The sequence below is a fragment of the Mus caroli genome, unplaced genomic scaffold (assembly GCF_978045245.1).
Source record: "Mus caroli unplaced genomic scaffold, Mus_caroli_1 scaffold_1, whole genome shotgun sequence".
In the NCBI taxonomy this organism is placed as follows: domain Eukaryota; kingdom Metazoa; phylum Chordata; class Mammalia; order Rodentia; family Muridae; genus Mus; species Mus caroli.
This window is the reverse complement of record NW_028227256.1, coordinates 116,611,846-116,634,311: the sequence shown is the minus strand read 5'-3', so window position 1 is coordinate 116,634,311 and position 22,466 is coordinate 116,611,846. Positions and strand designations below refer to the sequence as shown.

General features: G+C 48.4%; 2 protein-coding genes across 2 annotated transcripts in view; one reads left to right on the top strand and one right to left on the bottom strand.

The window, feature by feature from the left end:
• The window catches only part of CUNH2orf76 (chromosome unknown C2orf76 homolog), a 65,167-nt gene extending 64,340 nt beyond the window's left edge, over positions 1 to 827 (bottom strand). The window contains exon 1 of the mRNA XM_021169550.2: positions 798 to 827. The gene's annotated coding sequence lies outside the window, so the exon portion shown is untranslated. The remainder of the gene's footprint in view (positions 1 to 797) is intronic.
• A 103-nt stretch (positions 828 to 930) lies between these two features.
• On the top strand, positions 931 to 10,603 carry Dbi (diazepam binding inhibitor, acyl-CoA binding protein). The gene is made up of 4 exons (XM_021172868.3): positions 931 to 1,070; positions 1,983 to 2,100; positions 7,434 to 7,496; positions 10,359 to 10,603. Exons 1-4 carry the CDS (start codon positions 1,062 to 1,064, stop codon positions 10,430 to 10,432), a joined length of 264 nt encoding a protein of 87 aa, XP_021028527.1. The 5' UTR covers positions 931 to 1,061; the 3' UTR covers positions 10,433 to 10,603.
• The last annotated feature ends 11,863 nt before the right edge of the window (positions 10,604 to 22,466 follow it).

The following is a 22,466-nucleotide window of genomic DNA, read 5'->3' as shown; positions in this document are numbered from 1 at the left end:
CGAATCAGTTTTAAAATATTTCACTGAGACTAAGAATTCAAAGGAGACCTCAGTGTCCACAGTAACTCCTGCTTACTCCTGCTCTCTGCTAGAATGCTCCTTCCGACTTGCAGGACTAGCTCAAACAGCATCTTCTCCCCAACCCCTCTCCACACACATCAGTTATAACTTCCAACTCTTTACTTTTTAAACTATATCAACTATGAACCCACTATAAGACGCTGCAAAGTAGCAAAGATTCGTCTGTTTGTCCGCTGCTGCGTGTCCAAGGTCTAGGAGTCCGCACGCATCAGATCACGTGTTTAAAAACCATTTGAAAAGTTATTCACTTAACCAAGGCTTGCCTCTTCTTGTGCAAGTTTGTTATATCACATTGTCTCCGCCTTTATAAAGCACTGATGGAACACAAGACTGCGTAAGGGGTGCAGGACTGACAACTATGGGCAATGTCAAAGAATATGCCAGAAGTTCAGAAGAAAAGGCCTAGATATGGACTTGGTCCAGCGGGCCACCATTGCGCTGTGAACCGGGGATTCTTCCCTGGATTTCCCGAAAGGGGTCCGGGCATCCCATTTTCTAGTCGGAGAATTTACTCAACCAGCGATGCAACTTCCGGCCTCTTTCCAATCCGCATGAGATTTAAAGGGAAAGAATCATACTGATTTCTGCTCTCCTCCCGCAGCACCCCATTTCACGCGTTCTCAGTTCCTGCTAGCTCCTGCCCAACTGCCCTGACCGAGAATGTCCCGTCCGTCCCTTCCCCCACGGAAAAAGAAAAAAACCGAAACGCGTCCCACCTGCTCCCAACGTGCCCCGCGGCTCCTCCCCGCGCGTGCGCAATAAACTCCCTCTTGGGTCGGGGAAGGGATGGAGCGCGCCGCTAGAATGGACACGCCTCCGAAAGCAGATCCGACTTCTGATTGGCTGCTGCCGCTCGCCCGAGCTCAGTTGGAACGCCGGGGTTGTGCTTTTAAAGGCGCTAGCTGGTGCGCTCTGGGACTTGATTGCAGCTGCTTCTGAGCTTGCTCCCGCGCATTCGGCATCCGTATCACCTCACCAGTATGTCTCAGGTACTGCGTGTGCCCCGCCGGGCTGCGAAGATGCAGTGGGTTTAGGGACAGCCGGGTCTATTTCCTCAGATATCCCGCCGCTCTTCTGGGATCCGAGCCCAGCTCATAGCCTGGGGAGCGGAACTTTTTCCCTTGCAGATATGTAAAACTGCCACCCACGCCGGAACTGCCAGAGAGTTGCCGGTGGGCTGAACTCCTGGGTGAAGCAGGAACAGGGTCCTCGTAAGAAAGATGGGGCGTAAGAGGGAAGGAAGGACAGGGAAGATTGAATCCCATACTGGGAAGAACCGAATGGAATTGAGGGGCACTCATGCAGGCCTTGGCTGAAGAGCCTGGAGGTTGGGGAAGGTATTTAGTCTTGTGCCTGGCATGCCCCTGTACAGAAGAGAAGCCTTTTCCTTCCCTCCAGTGGAGACCACTACCTAGGACTGAGCCCTGTAGGACGATCTCTGACTCCTCCCACTTGCCTCTCCCTAATCTGGGCACTGGGACAGAGGTCAAAGCTGAACTCCAGGCCCCTGTAGGAAGGGACCAGCTAGCTGGCTCCAGACCCTGGATTCCACTGCATTCCTGTCCTGAACTCTGATCGACTGTTTTGATCACACCACGTTTCCCCTTACTGCCCAGTCAATCTCCGCAGATCATAGGTCAGGCTTTACTGGAACCCCAGCAATTGTTGGATCAGGGCTAGTGGTAGCCCAGGCAGTTAGTTGGGCAAGAAAATTCTCAAGGGCGTGCACTTCCACTGTGAGCCAAAACTATTCCCAGCACTTGACACAGTGCTGTAACTGCTTGAGTGGACAGGTGGGCCTTAGGGAGTCCTGGCAAGAAGAGGGAGTATGGGAGGCATCCTTGGGCCTCTCCCACTCAGGCAACCTACATCCCGTTCCTCTCCTTCTCCCTCACTTTTAGGCTGAATTTGACAAAGCCGCTGAGGAGGTGAAGCGCCTCAAGACTCAGCCAACTGATGAAGAGATGCTGTTCATCTACAGTCACTTCAAACAAGCTACTGTGGGCGATGTAAACACAGGTATGCCCAGCTTCTCATCAGAGCGGGCCAAGTTGGCTCGGCAGCCGGGGAGTCTGAGAACTTCACCTTCCGACTGCCGGAGGCAGGCTGTGATGGCAGAACATTGGTATTGAGACTTTAAGCTGAGAGATAGTCACCTGCAAAGAACATCTCCCTAAACTCTTAGTGACTCTGGGAGCAGAGCCGGTGTGGGTTAACAAGGACTTTACTGATTATCCCAGCATCTACTCTGAAGGCAGCAAAGGCTCCAGCCTTGTGGCTCAGCAGTCGCTTTCTTGAGCCTCCCGTTTCCATCAGATGAACAGGATCATGGAGTGCTTGGCTGCTTCCCCAAGCCTAATAGATGAGCAGATACATCGTATCTGGTACCCTGGGGCAAGGCGGAAGTGCTGCTGGCCCCAGTCTGCCCTATCCAGGTGACTTTTCTCCCTATCTGTCTTAGTCAGGGTTTCTATTCCTGTACAAACATCATGACCAAGAAGCAAGTTGGGGAGGAAAGGGTTTATTCGGCTTACACTTCCATGCTGCTGTTCATCACCAAAGGAAGTCAGGACTGGAACTCAGACAGGTCAGGGAGCAGGAGCTGATACAGAGGCCATGGAGGGATGTTCTTTACTGGCTTGCCTTCCCTGGCTTGCTCAGCCTGCTCTCTTATAAAACCCAAGACTACCAGCCCAGGGATGGTCCCACCCACAAGGGGCCTTTCCCCCTTGATCACTAATTGAGAAAATGCCTTACAGTTGGATCTCATGGAGGCATTTCCTCAACTGAAGCTCCTTTCTCTGTGATAACTCCAGCTGTGTCAAGTTGACACAAAAATAGCCAGTACAATTGACCCCTTGTCAACTTGACACACAAACACATCACTAGTAAGCCTCAACCCTTACATTCTTACTCATCCCCAAGATCTAAATAACTTTAAAAGTCCCACAGTCTTTACATATTCTTAAAATTTCAATCTCTTTAAAATATACATCTCTTTTAAAATCCAAAGTCTTTTTACAATTAAAAGTCTCTTAACTGTGGGTTCCACTAAAACAGTTTCTTCCTTCAAGGGGGAAAATATCAGGGCACAGTCACAATCAAAGCAAAAAACAATCTCTAACCGTCCAACGTCTGGGATCCAACTCACTATCTTCTGGGCTCCTCCAAGGGCTTGGGTCACTTCTCCAGCCATGCCCTTTGTAGCACACACGTCGTCCTCTGGGCTCCAGATGCCTGTACTCCACTGCTGCTGCTGCTCTTGGTGGTCATCTCGTGGTACTGGCATCTCCAAAACACTGCATGACCCCTTCAGTCCTGGGCCTTCAATTGCAACTGAGGCTGCACCTTCACCAATGGCCTTCCATGGCCTCTCACAGTGCCGAGCCTCAGCTCCTCTGCATGGCCCCTTCATGCCTTCAAAACCAGTACCACCTGGGTGACCCTTACACATTACCAAGTCCCACTGCAGAAGGAGTACAACCTTGCCTATCTCTGGAACACAGCCTCTTTGTGCTTTCAGAAAACACTTCCCAGAAGATGTCACCTCAACGATGCTGGCCTCTTCTTAATCACCGCTAATTTCTTAGCTCCAGCTAACCAGCATCAATAGTCCCAGTAATGCAAAGTTTTTGCTTTAGTAGTTCTGGTATCTTGTTAATCACAGCTGATTCTTCAGCCCCAGCTAACCAGAACTACAAAATCTTCACAATAAAAACAGCAATGGCCCTGAAGAGAGTCTTTAATTTTCCCTCTGAAATTTCACAAACCAGGCCTCCATCTTCTGCACTGTTCTCAGCATTATCTTCCAAGCTCCTACACAACATCTGACAGAGCTCTTAACAACGAATGGATCTTCAAGCCCAAAGTTCCAAAGTCCTTCCACAGTCCTCCCAAAACATGGTCAGGTTGTCACAGGAATACCCCACTCTGCTGGTACCAATTTGTCTTAGTCAGGGTTTCTATTCCTGTACAAACATCATGACCAAGAAGCAAGTTGGGGAGGAAAGGGTTTATTCGGCTTACACTTCCATGCTGCTGTTCATCACCAAAGGAAGTCAGGACTGGAACTCAGACAGGTCAGGGAGCAGGAGCTGATACAGAGGCCATGGAGGGATGTTCTTTACTGGCTTGCCTTCCCTGGCTTGCTCAGCCTGCTCTCTTATAAAACCCAAGACTACCAGCCCAGGGATGGTCCCACCCACAAGGGGCCTTTCCCCCTTGATCACTAATTGAGAAAATGCCTTACAGTTGGATCTCATGGAGGCATTTCCTCAACTGAAGCTCCTTTCTCTGTGATAACTCCAGCTGTGTCAAGTTGACACAAAAATAGCCAGTACACTATCCAAAAATCTTGGGCAGAAATTTTTCTTTTTTGCCAAGTATTCTAGGTTGATGGGCCAGCCTGTCTCTGCCCCTCCAGCACTGCGTTATAAGCACAGGCTGCTGCGTGGCCTTATATTTGTTTCCCTCCCACATGGGTTCCGGGAGTCAAACTCAGACCTTCATACTTTACTGGCTGGCCTGTCTCTCCAGCCCCCTGGTATAGCTTTTGAAACTATGCTGTGGATTACCTTAGTCTATAATACTGTCTCTTCTGCTGCCTTGAGCAGTGGCTATATACTGAGATAGCAGCACGCTGTGTTCCAGCAAGGACTCATGACAGCATAGAAGGAAATGTATGCCTCAGTCACCCACCAAGCATGGCCTCCAATTCTACTGGAGCTGGGGTGGCTAGCCAAGCAGGTCAGAGATTTGAGGGCTTATAAACATCCAGGAAGGAGAAGGCAGTGGGAAGGGAACAGGGAAGTGTGGATGCTTTCTGCTAGATAGTATTTTCTCAGAGCCTGGCCTCTAGCCACGCTATTGGTACTTGCTGGCATATAAGCATCAGTAGACTATCTTGGAATCCACCCTTGCCTGGTCAGGGAACTGGTTGGTTTGTTTGTTTGTTTTTTGCTGTACTGGTTCAATACAACAAAGACTAGCCACAAGTGGTTATATGGGTTTTAGCTGAAAATAGCTAAACCTAAGTAATGCCAAAGGCCAGTCTGTAGCTACGCAAGCTGTGTTTCAAGGGCTCATTGGCCACCGGGGACAAGTGGCTTCTGAATTAGAAGTTGCAGGGATCACTGAAATGGCTAGCAGGTTCTCGCTGCCATGCCTATCTAAAGGACCCACTTGGCGAAAGGAGAGAATTGACTCCCAGAAGTTGTCCACTGGCTTCCACACCTGCACAGTGGTGTGCACACTTGGCGTGTTGGCAAGTATACGCTTCCATCTAAGGAGAACAGACTGGCAGGGAGTCTTGCTCTGAGGTTCTGAGGGTTCCTTTGCAGGCACAGTCTTCCAGTGAGGTTCCTGGAACTTATTTTTCTCAGACTCAGTGCCCCAAGCTGTACACTCTGCAGTTTCTGCTCCTAGCAATGAAATTGTCCCCAAGGAAGGATGGTGAAAGGCCTTTCCAAAGGCAGGTGCTCTGGAAGCAGCGTGGTCCTCAGACAAAACCTCCAGATATCAACAAGAAGGAGTCCAGCGATGTGTGGAAATAGGGCCAGATTATAAAAGACAAGTACAGGCAAGAACGGCAGAGCGCCCCCCCCCGCCCCCCAGATAATAGCAATGCAGCTCGAAGGGAAACCAGCAAGCTGAAAGGGGGATGGGAAGAGACCCTAAAAGCTCTCTTTAGATTTGTTGTTGTTGTTTTAATTTCATGTTCATGTTTGAATTTCACTTGGTGTATTGCCTGCACGTCTCTCTGTTTGAGAGTCATCAGACCCCCTGGAACTGGAGTTACAATTGAGAGCTACCATGTGGGTGCTGGAAATTGAACCTAGGCCGTCTGGAAGAGCATCCAGTGCTCTTACGTGCTGAGCCGCCTTTCCGGCCTTATTTTATTTTATTTTATTTTTTCAGAATGTTTGGATTCTGAACCATACGAATGGATGTTTGTTTATTCATCTTGGTTAAAGTAGACGTTTGGTTTGGTTTTGGGGATTTTTAGTCTCCTCACTCCCCCACCCCCTATTTCGTTTAAGACAGAGTCCCATGTAGCCGAGGCTGGCCCAGATTCACTATATAACCAAAAATAACATTGAATTTCTGATCCTCCTGCTTCCACCTTCCAGATATTAGTTCCCATGCCCAGTTTATCTGGTGCTGGTGCTAGGACCCAGGGTTGGGAGCATGGTAGGCACGCGCTCTGCCAACTCAGCCACATCCCCAGCCCTTGTATACTTAATACTTTTCTAATTTTGAAACAGAATCTCACTAAGCCACTCATTCTGGCTTTAAGCTCTCTTTAAGGCCACACCTTGAGCTTTCCCTCCTCCCAGCCCCACAACCCCTGGCATCATAGGTGTGTGAACACCATGCCTGCCTATTTTTCTTTTATTGTATTATATTTGATTTTTTGAGATAAATCCTCATGTAGCCTGGGCTGGCCTCAAGCCCACTGTGTAGCCACGATGACCTTGAATGCCTGATCCTCCTGCCTCTACTTCCTGTAGTGCTGGGATGATAGGCCTGTGTTGCCATGCCCTGTTGATACACGCTGAAGCTCACCAGGGCCCTGGACATGGGAGGGAGGCTTCTGCCGACTCAGCCTCATCCCCAGCTCCAAGGAAGAATGGGTTTTTTGGTTTTTTTAAAGTAAAACACTGGGTTTTAAACCTTTAACTTTACAGTTCAGAAAACCCTAAGGACATAAATTTTTTTATCCTGTCTTCTCTCAATTTTAAATTTGGGTTGCTATAAACCTGTGTGGGTTTCTTAAAATAGAACCCACTGTATGAGACACTAGGAGTTCTTAAAAACTGTAATAAAAATGCTGGATTGTCGCTCTTCACAATTGATGGCTTCTGACTGGGGGCCACTGGAAGTTTGACTATGCTTCAGGGAGTATCCAGGCAATGCAAATTGGACTTGATTTGTTTGAGTTTTTTTGGTTTTTTGTTGTTGTTGTTTGGATTTTTTTGTTTTTTGGGTTTTTTTTTTTTTTTTTGAGGGAGGGTTGGGGGGAAGCTGGAAGGACTGGGAAGTATAGTTGGGGTTCATGATAATAATCAATAAAAATAATGTTATAAAAACTGTCTTGACACCAAGGGGTGGCAGCATACTCCTTTAAAATCCCAGCACTCAAGAGACAGAGGCAGGTGGAGCTCTTTGAGTCCAAGGCCAGTCTGATCTACAGAGTGAGTTCCAGGACAGCCTAAGCTACGCAGAAAAACCCTGTCTTGAAAAAACAGAAAAACAATAACAATAGCAAATTCTTGGCTTTCCTGGGAAGAGTTGAATGTCCTCCATTAGAACTTGTAGCAAACCTAACAGTGTCTGCTTTTCCCTCGATGCAGATCGGCCGGGGCTCTTGGACCTCAAGGGCAAAGCCAAGTGGGACTCGTGGAACAAGCTGAAAGGTAACACACACATTCTGATCAACTCCCTCCCCTGTGAGGCTGGGCACTGCAGACTCCCTTCGAGAGCGGGGAGAGCAAAGGTCGGGAGGCACATCTTGGAAGCCAGCCCAGCTTGCCCTCACATGGAGAAAACTAGGTCATAGCCTTTCTTTTCCCTCCAAATGTTACTGATAACTTTTCTAAGAGCTCTCTGTCTCTGGGCATAGGAGTTGTCTGGAGGGTAAGCGACTGCGGATGAGGCTGCTGAGAAATAGACTGGGGAGTGATACTGTTGCCATGGTCTTTGGATGTGTCCAGAGTTAGGAGAGTTCTGTCCACACCTTTCTCTCCCCAACAAGGCCAAGCAGTGACCCCTTAGCCGAGTGGCCTTCCCCAGTTCCCTTTCAGCCAGAAGGGCACATGAAAAAGGGGGATGAGGTAATGCAGGCCAGTGAATGGAACTATTATTTGCAAAAGTACAATCATCCAAGAAGTGTCCAGGATCCACTAAATCACGTGTTCCCATGGCTGCAAGCCCCAAAAGCTGGCACCAAAGCCGTTGGCAGCTTTCGTACGCTTGCTAGCCAGTTGCTGAATAAGCCCTCTGTCCTCTCACAAGGGAGGAAGGCGTGAACTCAGGAAGGGCCGCAGCAAACTAAAATGCTCTGCTAGGGGGCCAGGCAAGTCTGGCTGCTCCTTTTCCACAGCATTCTCAGGCCCCTGGGCATGTAGAGCTTCACAATAAGCTCTCTCAGTCCCTGAGGACTTCTTGTTTCCCTAGGGGACGCTAGGAACCAAGTATGTCCCTCGGGGTGTATTCATGGTCCCTGTGCCATGACAAGGAGACAAAGATTTGCTTCATTCCTCTCCAAAAACCAGCTACTTTCTGCTCAGTCCTCAGCTCTTCTCACAGCTTCTCGCCATGGGGAAGAGGGCGGCTGGCTTAGCTTGCTCACAGCCAGTACAGCTGTGGGAGATAAAAAGTCCAAAGCAAATAGTCCATAGGCTAAAGCCAAACATGAGATTATTAGCACCAGGAAGATCAGTGCAGGGACACTTTCCTGCTTGTCCACAAGGCTGGGGCCCCACGCTGTCTGCTGTCCTACTTTCATCGGTGATGCATCATGCAGGTGCTTAGTGCATGGTAAAGCACCCCCTGGAGGGCCCTGAGTCCAGTCCTCAAGCCATCTCTGAGATGTAAAAGGGCTGTACTAGATATGTAAGAAACGATCTCCAAAGATTTAACTGGGATCTCAGCAGATGCATCCAACCTGTAGCCCAACACATGTACAATTTTAGACGGTTAGTTCATGATTATCATGGAAGACAACAGACAGACATATCCCTGCAGTGTCAAAAGCTTAGATATCTGAGATTGCTCAGTCAGCAAGGTGCCTGTCATGTAAGCACAAGGACCCAAGTTCAGATCCCCAGTGCCTGTGTAAAAAGCCAGGTACCGCAGCAGGCACCAGTAACCTAGAAGGGGCAGAGACAAGCAGATTGATCCTCTGAGCTCACTGGCCAATCCATGAGCTCCAGGTTCAGTGAGAAATCTTGTCTCATAAAATAAAGTAGAGGGTCTGGTGAGACGACTCAGTGGGTAAAGGGGCTTGCCACCAAGCCAAACAACTTGAATTGGATCCCAGAACCCACATGGGGATCAGTTCCCACAAGTTTCCTTTCTGATGTCTACCCATGCTGTAGTATGTATATGCCCCCTTCCTCCTGTCTTCGTTACTGTTCTATTGCTGTGAAGAGACATCATGACCAAGGCAATTCTGCTTGCTCAGTTTTAGAGGACAGTCCATGATTATCATGGCAGAAAGCAGACAGACGTGATGGTAAAGCAGTAGGCTGAGACCTTTATATCCTGGTCCACAGGCAGCAGAGACTGACCCTGACATCAGCTTTTCAAACCTTAAACCCCACCCACAGTGGCATGCCTCCTCCTCCTCCTCTGGTAAGGCCACACCTCCTGATCCTTCTCAAACAGTTCCACTAACTGAGAACCAAGCATTTAAACCATTCTCATTCAGATCGCCACCATCACCCCTTGCAAAATACATACATAATTTTTAAATAGGTAGTGTGGGGCTGGAGAGATGGGTAATGGACTAGGGGTACTTAGGGTGCTTACAGAGGATTTAGATTTGATTCTCAGGACTTATAAGTGGCTCACAACTGCCGTGACTCCATTTGGTTTTGGTTTTGTTTGTTGTTTTGTTTTGTTTTGTTTTGTTTTGGGGGGGGGGTTGGTTTTTGTTGTTGTTGTTTTTTTCGAGACAGGATTTCTCTGTGTAACCCTGGCTGTCCTGGAACTCACTCTGTAGACCAGGCTGGCCTCGAACTCAGAAATCTGCCTGCCTCTACCTCCCAAGTGCTGGGATTAAAGGCATGCACCATTACTGGCCGGTGTAACTCCAGTTCTAAGAGATCTGACACCCTCATCACACTCCCACAGGTACCTGCATACATTTGGTACATATGTATACTAATCGTCTTAGGGTTCTGTTGCCATTTAGAGACACCATAACCAAGGCAACTCTTCTAAAGAGACCATTTAATTGGGACAGGCTTACCGTTTCAGAGATTTAGTCCATTCTCATCATGGCAGGCAGCATGGCAGCGTGTGGTCAGTAGTACAGGAAATGAGCGTTCTCCATCTTGATCCACAGACAGCAGAAGGAGACTGACATATAACTCTGACCTCTTCATTTCACATACGTGCACATTTGCTGGCAAACACAGAGACACACATATTGCATCCACTGTGAAGTATGCACACACAAGTTTTTAAAAAAGCAAAGGCTGGTCACCCTGGCCAGCACCTTGCCTTTCTAGCATACAGCCTCCCTCATGTGTATTCCTACCAATTCCTTCCAGGGACTCCCAAGGAAAGTGCCATGAAGACGTATGTGGAAAAGGTGGAAGAGCTAAAGAAGAAATACGGAATATAAATCACCAGATTTGGTGGCCAGCCACACGTGTGACCTGTGAGGACATAATGCCTTGGTTTTTTTCTAATGTAGATGATATGGCTGTGATGCATTAGGGCCAGCGTTAGCCTCTGCTCCTTCTCCCTCTGTAGTTTTTACCTACAATCAATTAAAAGTACATTTGTTACTCTGTGCCTGGGTTACTCTGTTGTCTGGGTGTGTGTGTGTGTGTGTGTGTGTGTGTGTTTAATTTTTATTACCTTTAAATGCATTTTATGTGTGTACAGGTGGGTGTGCGTGCAACAGAACATGTGCAGATTAGAGGAAAACTTGCCAGAGCAGGTTTTCTCCCCCTACCGTGTAGGTCCTAGGGCTCGAACTGGGGTTATCAGGCGTTTTTACCACTGAGCCATCTCACAGCCCATCGTCAGGGTTCTTGAAATAACTTCCCTTCCTCTAATCTCTCATCTCTGCTTCCTCTAATGATGTGCTTTGGGGCTGCGGGTGTGGCTCAGTTGGTAGAGTGCTTGCCTAGCGTGCACAAACCCATGGGTTCAGTTCCCCAACATGGCATAAAAAAATGTCAGGCCTGCTGCTTGTGCACAGTTGTGATCCCAGCACCCAGGAGGTAGATTCAGGCCATCTCTTGGTGACAGAGCAAATTTAAGGCTAGCCTGGACTACACGAGACCCTCTGTCATAAAAGTAAACATAAATGAAGATGTGTTCTTCTGCCCTCTTTACCTGGGTAGACTGTTAGGGAGCGGTCACACTAACTCCTGTGTGTGCACAGCCGTGGTGAAGGACTGGGTTAGAGGAGTAGCCTTCCTTCCTCCTCCTTCCAGCCACCTCAGATGAGATAAACTGGCTGGGACCTGAGATGTTGTAAGAGCCCCATCTTGGGGCCACCCTCGGGTTCTAAGGAAGGCAGGATTAACAGTGTTTGAGCATTGTCTGAATCTAGAACACTATCGAGCAAGGTGGGAGCACCCTTAGAAACAGAATATGCCCTGGGCTGAGGCCTCCCAGGCTGCCTTTCAAAGCTGAGTCACAGTGCAGGCAGGGAAGCGGTTGACCAGTGAGCCAAGGACTTCCCTGGTGGGAAGAAGGGAGAGCCACCGAAAAGTACCGCTGGGCTTTGCCAGGATTGCTGTTCAAAAGAAAAGCTAGCAGGCAAAAGCATGCCCCAGGCGGGACCCTGCTGCGGCCCGGAACATACTGTGGTGCTTTTCCCATCCCATGGGTGGCGATGTTGAGGCTGGAAGGAACTCAGGAATACCCCAAGGGCAAGTAGCCCTCTAAACTTCCCTCCCCAGAGCCCAGGTCCAAAGCCACAGTTCAGCCTCACCCCCCAGAACAACAGTGAGGCCTGAGAGTACCTCACGGGGGGGGGGGGGGGGGGGGGGGCTCTCCTCGCTGGTAAATATACAGAGAAACAAAACAGCTTTTTTTTTTTTTTTTTTGGTTTTTCTACAAAACAGCTTTTAAACACTGCTCTTTACCCTGGTTCCAAAGCCAAAGTCTGAAGAAGGGCGGGAAGGAGGCGAGCTGCTGCTGCCTTCATGCTTGGGTCTGGCACCCTCTGTACCTCAGAACAGGAAAAAGCCGGCTTAAATGTGTGTACTTCTGTTCTAGGCAGTGGGAGCTCAAGGAAGCGAGCAGAAAGGTACCATCTGAGGGCTGAGGAGATGGCACTGTCTATAGGACCTGAGATCAGTCCCCAGAGCCCTTAGCAAGCTGGGTGTGTCAGCAGGCATTTATAATCCCAGCACCTGAGACTCAGAAGCAGGCTGATCCCCCAGGGCTCTCCAGGATCCAGCCTAGCCTACCTGGTGAGTTTTAGGCTAGTGAGAGCCTGTCTTTTAAACAAGGTGGACAAGAGAGGTGGCTCAGCAGTTAAGAACACTTGCTGTTCCTGCAGAGGACCCAAGATGGGTGTGAAGACACAACCCTGTATATTTTAACAATCCGACTTCATTGGCTCCCCTAGAACCTTATCTTGACCTGTTTATCTCACCCACTCCGTAATGCTATCCTCCTGAAGACCCTATCATGAGCATTGTTCACCTGGAGCCTGCTTCCCTAACCTTTATGAAAGATTAACCTACCTTTATGGAAGATGTCATTTGTATCTTAAAAGTGTTGTGATGTAGTCGTATCTTAAGCTTTGTGGTCTTGGGATTGAGTTAATTATCACCAGCAAACTTTTTTTTCCAAATTGTGCTGTGCCTAAATATGCCTAAAAATAAATGACCTGGAATTAGACGCTTGAGGTTTGAACCAACACTGACCACAGAGCCCTGTTGAACCAAATTTCCTTCTAACTTCTCTCAGATGGACACCACTGGCCGTGATGTTAACAGAGACACCTCCCCCATGGTACTCCATCTCAAAAAATCCACAACAGAGTACGCCGAGGGCACATCTCAACAGTAGACAGCAAGTGTAGCATGGAGAGATAGGGAGAGGCAGACAGAAAATTAAGGGGGAAATGCCCTAAGTAAAGTTCAAAATGTCCTTCTCCATCCAGACGTGGCTCAAGGTTCAACTCAGCAAGCTCTCCTGGAGTGGGGAGACAGACTGTGAGCGGCTTCCTCGGAGCTGGCGCCATGAAGATTCCTTATGGAGATCTCGTCTCCCAACAGCTTTTTTTTTTTTTTTTTTTTTCCGGTTTTTTGAGACAGGGTTTCTCTGTGTAGTCCTGGCTGTCCTGGTACTCACTTTGTAGACCAGGCTGGCCTCAAACTCAGAAACCTGCCTGCCTCTGCCTCCTGAGTGCTGGGATTAAAGGCGTGCGCCACCACGCCCGGCTCCAACAGCTTTTAACCACAATCACTAGCAACCTCCAGTCCTATAGTCCTGGAAATCCAGGAGGCCTTGGATCTGGAGCTAATGGTCACTCCGCTGGTTACTCAGCCACCACAGCAGTCTGCCTTGCTGTGGCTCCTGAGGCAACTGGGCTGCAGGGCACCAGGTCCTCCCCTTTCCTGGTTAGGAAGCCTTCAGGCCTGACTTTCTGGCTCCAGGACAGCCTTCTGACCACATGACGATGTTTCTCTCTGGGTGTGGGAAGGGACCATTCTGTGCAACTGAGAAGTCAGTGGCTCTAGGCTACCACTTCGGTGGCCTCCGTCAGTGCCTTTGTGTACTGAGCATTTGATAGGGCTCTCCTGCATCGTCTTACTTCTGTCTTTGCAGGTCACCCCCACGGTCCTTTGGCGTGGAAAGTTCATCTCCTTACAGTGAACTTGCTCTTGGGGAACACATTGCAAGATGTGGCACAGGTGCCTGAGGACACGAGTATTAACCTGTATGCACACTATTCTTTCCTTTATATACATGCCTGTGGTTTAATGTATGAAATATACACATCAAAATTAGCAATAACTAACGAAATAGAAAGGTATAGCCATATACTGGTTAGCTAAAAATTGTAAGTTGCTTACTTGTGGAGTTTTCCACCCCAGCCCTACCCTGTGGTGCGCAGGGCCAGGGGATAGAGGTTGTTCTGGTCTATCTCTTCGTTATATTTCGAGACAGGGTCTCTCTGTAAATCTGGAATTTACCTTTTCCCACTCTGCTAGCTGGCCAGTGGCTCCCAGAATCTACCTGTCTGCTTCTGAGCCCTGCCACACGCCACTTTTCATGGGCATTCTGGTGTTGAGGCAGCAAACAGCTTCCCCACTGAGCCACTGTCCCTTTTAAAAGGTTTCAAATCCTCTGCTTGTTTGTTGTGTGTGTGCACACACATGTGCATTTGTGTGTCCGTGCAGCTCTGGGTACACTTTGGCCACATGAAGGAGTCCGAAGAACCCGTGCCCATGGCCACCTTTCACCTTGTTTTGGGACAGTGTTTCTTTTGTTCCTTTCTACTGTGTCTGCCAGGCTAGGTAGCCCTTAGGCTTCTGGAGACTCTGAGGCCTCTGCCTTTAATCTCTCTGTGGGAGTGCGCAGATTATAGGCACACAACTGGCTTTTGTGGTGCTTCTAGGGTCAATCTCAGGTCTCCAGTAAGCATTTTTACCGACTACCCATCTCCCGTGCAGTAAGAGAGGCACTGCACTGAGCTGGCCTCTCCACACTTTTTTTTTCTGTTATTTGAGACGGTCTCAATAACGTAGCCTAGACTGGCCTCGAACACAGGACCTTCCTGTCTCAGCCTCCCCAGTAGCTGGATTCCAGGTACACCCCCAATGCTTCACAGTACTTTTGGACTTGTTTATCAAAGGTCATGAAACTACAGAAAGCAAAACACAGTTGAAGGGGTGCTGGGGGTACGGGAGATTGCAGTGTTCATTATCCAAATAGGGAGATTATGGCTTAGGTGACTGTCTTAGTCGGGGTTTCTATTCCTGCACAAACATCATGACCAAGAAGCAAGCTGGGGAGGAAAGGGTTTATTCAGCTTACACTTCCTTACTGCTGTTCATCAACAAGGAAGTCAGGACTGGAACTCAAACAGGTCGGGAAGCAGGAGTTGATGCAGAAGCCATGGAGGGATGATCTTTACTGGCTTGCCTCCCCTGGCTTGCTCAGCCTGCTCTTTTATAGAACCAAGACTACCAGCCCAGAGATGGCACCACCCACAAGGGGCCTTTCCCCCTTGATCACTAATTGAGAAAATGCCTTACAGTTGGATCTCGTGGAGGCATTTCCCCAACTGAAGCTCCTTTCTCTGTGATAACTCCAGCTGTGTCAAGTTGACACAAAACTAGCCAGTACAATTGACCCCTTGTCAACTTGACACACAAACACATCACTGGTAAGCCTCAACCCTTAGTTCTTATTCATCCCCAAGATCTTAAATAACTTTAAAAGTCCCACAGTCTTGTATATTAAAGCTCAGTCCCATTAAAATGCCCAATATCTTTGAAAATTCAGTCTCTTAACTGTGGGTTCCACTAAAATACTTTCTTCCTTCAAGAGGGAAAAATATCAGGGCACAGTCACAATCAAAAGCAAAAATCAATCTCCAACTGTCCCATGTCTGGGATCCAACTCACGATCTTCTGGGCTCCTCCAAGGGCTTGGGTCACTTCTCCAGCCCTATCCTTTGTAGCACACACATTGTCTTCTAGGCTCCAGCCACCTGTACTCCACTGCTGCTGTGCTTGGTGGTCATCTCATGGTACTGGCATGTTGAAAACACTGCATGACCCCTTCAGTCAGTCCTGGGCCATCAATTGCAAGTAAGGCTGCACCTTCACCAATGGCCTTCCATGGCCTCTCACAGTGTCGAGCCTCAGCTGCTCTGCATGACACCTTCATGCCTTCAAAACCAGTACCACCTGGGTAACTCTTACACATTATTAAGTCCATCCACAGCACAAGGTACAACCTTGGCTATCTCTGAACACAGCCTCTGTGCTCTCAGAAAACACTTCCCAGAAGATGTCACCTCAATGATGCTGGTCTCTTCTTAATCACTGCTAATTTCTTAGCTCCAGCTAACCAACATCTATAGTCCCAGTAATGCAAAGGTTTTACTTTAGTAGTTCTGGTATCTTGTTAATCACAGCTGATTCTTCACCCCCAGCTAACCAGAACCACAGAATCTTCACAATCCAAAATAGTGATGGCCCTGAAAAGAGTTTTTAATTTTCCCTCTGAAATTTCACAAGCCAGGCCTCCATCTTCTGCACTGTTCTCAAGATTATCTTCCAAGCTCCTACACAACATCCCACAGAGTTCTTAACAGCAAATGGATCTTCTGGCCCAAAGTTCCAAAGTCCTTCCACAGTCCTCCCTAAAACATGGTCAGGTTGTCACAGGAATACCCCACTATGCTGGTACCAATTTGTAGTTCAGGGTTTCTATTCCTGCACAAACATCATGACCAATAAGCAAGTTGGGGAGGAAAGGGTTTATTTAGCTTACACTTCCATACTGCTGTTCATCAACAAAGGAAGTCAGGACTGGAACTCAAGCAGGTCAGGAAGCAGGAGCTGATGCAGAGGCCATGGAGGGATGTCCTTTACTGGCTTGCCTCCCCTGGCTTGCTCAGCCAGCTCTCTTATAGAACCAAGACTACCAGCCCCGAGGTGGCCCCACCCACAAGGGGACCTCCCCCCCCCCTTGATCACTAATTGAGAATATGTGTTACAGTTGGATCTCGTGGAGGCATTTCCTCAACTGAAGCTCCTTTCTCTGTGATAACTCCAGCTGTGTCAAGTTGACACAAAACTAGCCAGTACAGTGATATAAGAGCATTAGAAGGTCCTGCTTGTTCTCTCCTGTCTGTCCCCTCTCTGGACCACCAGCTATCCCTCCGCTCTGCATCTCTACTGAAGCGGGGACAAGAATGACAACTTCTTGTGCTCCTTTGAAAGTCATGGGATCCACTCTGGAGAACAAGCTTGTAAAAGCAGTTCCCCACCCCACCTGTAGGGGTGCTGGTAAGTACTTTTTTTTTTTTTTTTTTTTTTTAACTTGCTTTTTAAGGTGATTCCTCGGGGCTGAGGTAGATTTGTCAGCTACCTGCCTATACCACCTCAACACTCACACACCTGAGAGCAGTCCTACTGGTTCCTCAGGAACATTTACCTGGTGTTCTGAGAAGTCAGCAGACCTTCCCCTCGGGGGTTCTTCTGGGCTTCCACAGTAACTTAGGTCCTGGCCTGGTGCCACAGCGTTCGTTGTGCCTCACCCTGGCAGAACTCCAGAACAATCAAATGTGGGTTGTTCAAACATGTCCTCTCAACACCGAAGTGGTTCCACGATCCAGAAGACAAGCATCTCAAAGGAAAGTGTCACTGAACAGCAAGTCAGGGGTCTTTAGCTGGGCAGTGACCCAAGTCAATGAGACATGGGGCAAACCATGTCACCTCAGGGAGCCTCAGTTTCTGAGCTGAGGGCTGGAGGATGGGGATGAGACCAGCAGATAAGCTCAGGAACCCAAGCTCAACTCCTCAGAGCCCATATGAAACTGGGGCAGGAGCTGGAGACATGGCTCAGTGGTTAAGAGCACTGACTGCTCTTCCGGAGGTCCTGAGTTCAATTCCCAGCAACCACATAGTGGCTCACAACCATCTGTAATGGGATCCAGTGCCCTCTTCTGGTGTGTCTGGAGACAGCTACAGTGTATTCATATACATAAAATAAATATTTTTTTTAAAAAAAGAAAAGAAAAAACCGTGGGGGAGTAGCACAGTTCCTCAATCCCAGTGCTCATACAGGAAAATGGGAGCAGAGACCTGAGGAACCCTGGAAGTGCTCAGGCCAGCCAGCCTCCAGTACACGGTGAAAACAAGAGACTCTGTACCCAAAATGGCAAAAGGCTGAGGTTGTCCTCTGACCCCAACTTTTGCACAAACAAGGAGCCACAGACAAGAGAGATGGCTTAGCAATGAAAAGCACCCACTGGCCTTGCAGAGGACACAAGTGTTCTTCCCAGCACCCATGTCAGATGGCTCCCAACCATCTGTAATTCCAGATCCGGAGGTTGGGGGAGTGTGACCGGATGGCTCTGGTCTCGGGGCATCTACACTCACACGTTCAGATCCACACACAGACACACACACACACACACACCTACACATAATTTTTTAAATAATAAAAATAAATATTTTTAAGCAGTACTAAGCAGGTTATTGTGTCACATAAGCCACAGAAGGGCTAAGCGAAGGCCACAGGTATGACTGGGTTACTGAAGTCCAGTTAGAATGATGGCTTAGTCAGCCAGATGATTATAGGTGTGGAAATGACAGATGCTGCCCTTGAGAATGAGCCCAGAGAAGTCGTCAGGGAGGTAGGCTCTCCCAGAACTTTGCCTTTGGGCTCTGTGTCAGGCATTGTATCTGAAGGGGACAGCGTAAGACTTTGCCTTGCTACTTAGGTCAGTGCACAACTTAAGTGACTTCCGTGACTTCTCTTTGACGTTTGAGGACTGCGACTGTGTGCAGATAACAGAGTCGTGGATGACTGCTCACAGAGGATTGCTGTGGAGACTTCAAAGGTAGAATCTGGTGAGGGTCGGGTGGAGACGTGATCCACCCGGATCGAAGGTGTGGACCTAGCACAGTGACCAGAGGACATATTGGGGGAGAGAGGCAGGAGTCCAGAGACCACATGAGAGTGGGAACAGCTTAGGGTGGTACAGCTCCAGAGCACCCACAGTGAGAGCATGTGTGAGCAGCCGCTGCTGCTGAGTGCACCGAGAGACAGAATACACTGGACACTAACCTGCAACGTAGAGTTACCTCCAGCTGGTCCCAGGACAGCCGGACAGAACCACCAGCAGCTGGACGGACACCTGTGAGCTAGGAACAGGTGGATCAGTGTGATTCTCCATGGGTGGGCCTTTGGAGTTGGTTGGACAGCAGCACTGTGATGGTTTAATTGGCAACACCACACAATCTAGAATGGCAAGAGAGTCTCAGTGAGGGATTTGTCTGGATTAGAGCTGGGCCTGTCTGAGGAGGTGCGTGCTGATTATTTTAATTGACCTAGGAGACTTGTCCACTGTTGGTGGTACCAGTCTATAGGCTGGGAGACTGGATTGTCTAAGAGTAGAGAAGTGAGCTGAGCACCTGCGTGTATGCATTCTTTGTCGCATTCAGCTCTTTCCTGTGCATTCAGTGCGACTAACTGCTTCACGTTCCTGATGCCTTGACTTCCCCTCAGTAGTGTAAACTAACTGTAAACTGGAATTATGAGCCAAATAAACTCTTCTCTCATACGTTGCTTCTGTCAAGTGTTTTATCACAGCAACAGGGAACGTCAGACAAACACCATCACCCCAACTTGGTGCCATCCCTTCCTGCTGCTTTTCACTCATAATGACTCCCTTTTCCCCACTGTGTGTGTGTGTGTGTGTGTGTGTGTGTGTGTGTGTGTTGTGTGAGTGTCCACGTGTATGTATATGCATGCTCATGTGGAGGTCAGGGGTCAACCTCTGCTATCTTTCTCAGTCAGTCTCCACCTTTTCTGAATCAGGGATTGTCACAGGTTCAGCTGGTTGATGATCCCCGAGGACCCTCCTGTCCACACCTCTCCAGCTCTGGGTTTAAGAGCATATACCACCATCACCAGCTTTTATTAGATGTAAATTTGGGCAACGTAACTCAGGGCATCATGATTGCAATGACCCTGCCAAAAAGTGGTTCTGGGAGGCTGCCCCTCACCATAACTCAGCGCAGACTTGGGAATAAAACAAGTCCTCAGAAGGAAGAAGGAAGGAGGGAGAAAGAACAAACAAGATTTTTTCAAAGTCCATGGTCAACAGAATAGTAGTCTCCTTAAAGATGTTTCTGTTCTCATCCCCAGACTAAGAATGCAGATGGAAATAAAGCTATTAATTGACTAAGTTTTTATAGTCCAGAAGGGCCAGTTATAGTCACAGGGAGTGGAAGTAGTAAAGTAAAAAATCAGTGTGGAAGGACCAATATGAGAACAACTCAGTCAGCTGCAGCTGTCGCTGAAGATAGAAGTCACAAGACAAGGCTCATGGAAGCTCCTAGAGACATCAAAGAAACCATCCTCCTGGAGATGCCAGGAGGAAATAATCCTGTCTAGGAAGACATTCGCCCACTGGGACCCATGCAAACTTCCAACCTGCGGACGTGGTGGTGCATCTGTGCAGTCCCAACTTCGTGGGAGGTGAAGGCAGGGGGATCAGAATTTCAAGGTTGTCCTTGGTTACATAGTGAGTTCAAGGTCAGCCTGAGCTACATGAGAACCTGTCTCAAAAAGGTGGAGAGCCTTAGTTATCTACCCCCTGCCTGCCTGAAGTCCCCTAAGATTAGTATATTAAAATACCAATGTTTACTTGTCCACGTGGTTCTGGGATTGGTCCCTGACTTGGCTATGGGCTTGTGTCGCTGCGGTTAGGTGATGGCCCAGGCTTGAACCATGCCCAAGTTTTGCTGAACCTCCCATATCCAAGTCCACTAGGCTGATGGGTGACTCTAGCAGTAGCCAGATACCTACCCATGTCCCTTCATGTGACATAAGCTTTCTCACAGCATGGTGGCTGAATTCCCATGCAGTATGCTCAGAGATCCAGGCAACACCTTTGTGTGTGGAGTGTGGATACATGTGCATGTGAATGTTCATGTCTGCTTGTGTGCACATGTATGTAGAGGCCAGCAGCCACCTTCAGGTGTCCTTCTACAGGCCACAGTCCACCTTGTATTTCAAGACAGTCTCTCACTGGCCTGGAACACAGTGATTCAGGAAGGATGGTTAGATAGCAAGCTTCAGTCACTTCTCCATCCCTGCCCCTCTCACCAACTCTCTTAGTTAGGCTTTCTATTGCTGTGATTAAAAACACCATGACCAAAAGCAGCTTGGGCAGTGTGGTGGTTTGAATGTGCTTAGCCCAGGAAATGGCACTGTTGGGAGGTGTGGCCTTGTTGGCGTAGCCTTGTCAGAGAAAGTGAGTGACTGTGGGGGTGGGTAATGAGACCCTCCTCCTAACACTTGGGAGCCAGTCTTCTCCTAGCAGCCTTCAGATGAAGATGTAGAACTCTCAGCTCCTCCTGCACCATGTCTGCCTGGATGCTGCCATGCTCCTGCCTTGATGATACTGTATTGAACCCCTGAACCTGCAAGCCATCCCCAATTAAATGTTGTCTTTATGAGAGTTGCCTTGGTCATGGAGTCTGTTCACAGCAGTAAGACCCTAACTAAGACAGGGAGGAAAGTGTTCATTTCACCACACAGCTTATAAGTCTATCTATCACCAAGGGAAACCAGGGCAGGAGCTTGGGTCAGAAACATATGCAGAGCATGGAGGGATGCTGCTTCCTGGCAGACTTGCTCCTGTTGGCTTGCTCAGCCTGTTTTCTTATTTCATCCAGGACGACCAGTCCATAGGCAGCATTGCCACACTGAGTTGGGCCCTCCCACAGCATCATTAATCAAGAAAAATGTACCATAGCTTGCCCACAGGCCAATCTGATGGCTGCATTTTCTCAACTGACCTTCTCTCTTCCAAAGAGACAATAGCTGGTGTCAAGTTGCCATAAAATTAGCCACCACACCCACACTAGGGTTACAAGCTTGTGCCACCATTTCCTGCTTCAAAAAAATTTTTTTAATTTGTTTTATTTTTTTAATGTGTGTTTTGGTTGCATGTATGTGTGTCAAATGTCTGCATGCCTGGTGCCCACAGAGGCCAGCTGAGGGCATTAGACACCCCTAGAACTGGAGTTACAGATGTTGTGTGAGCTGCCGTGTCGGTGCTAGGAGTTGAATCTGATCCTCTGGAAGATCTCCCAATACTCTTAATGCAGAAGTACCTCTCTAGCGCACTCCCCAACCCTGGATAGGAGAAATGTCAAAGTCACATTGTAGGAAAGGCCTATGTGAGGGGGGACCTGCTGCCACTTTTTTTTTTTAATATAAGCTGTCTGAGACCCATAACATTCTTCATGAGAAAGGCTCCGATCAGACTGCCCTTTTGATGTAACCACACTGGTTGCTTATACCACCATGAGGTGGATTCCTGTCATCTCCTGTCTGTGGTACAGGATGCATTTCACGAGTCGTGCAAGGCTTAGGTGACTGGTAATGCGTGTGCAGTTTCCATCACAACAGCCAGGAATGAAGACTTCATAATGGGTAGTCTGTGTGCCTCGTCCCTTCCAGTGACCCTTCACTTCCCCTGGTTGTAGAAACTCACCGTTCTTGCCATCTGTGTTGCAATAGAGCAGTGGCAGCAACCTTTGCCACTTGGGCAGCTCAGAGCCTCGCAATGACACTCTGTTGTTTTATAGTGTTTGCTCCAGCCTGCTGTGGACAGAACTCTGCTCAACCCCTCGCCAACCTTTAGCATTTCTGTCAGGAGGACTCTAGACTGGGACCTGTTTGTTGTCGTCGTCATTGTTGTTGTTGTTAATAAACAAAAGGATTATTGCAAATGGATTTCTGGTTTGTTTGGGGTTTTGAGACAGAGTCTGGCGTAGCCCAGGCTGGCCTCCAACTCAGGATGAGGGTGATAATGACTTTGAATTTTACTGTATTAAATGTTAACATGTCTTTGCTCACTTGAGTATCGTTTTAAGAATGGTTTTATTTTCATAATGTAGAAGACAAGATTGATATTTTGCTACTTT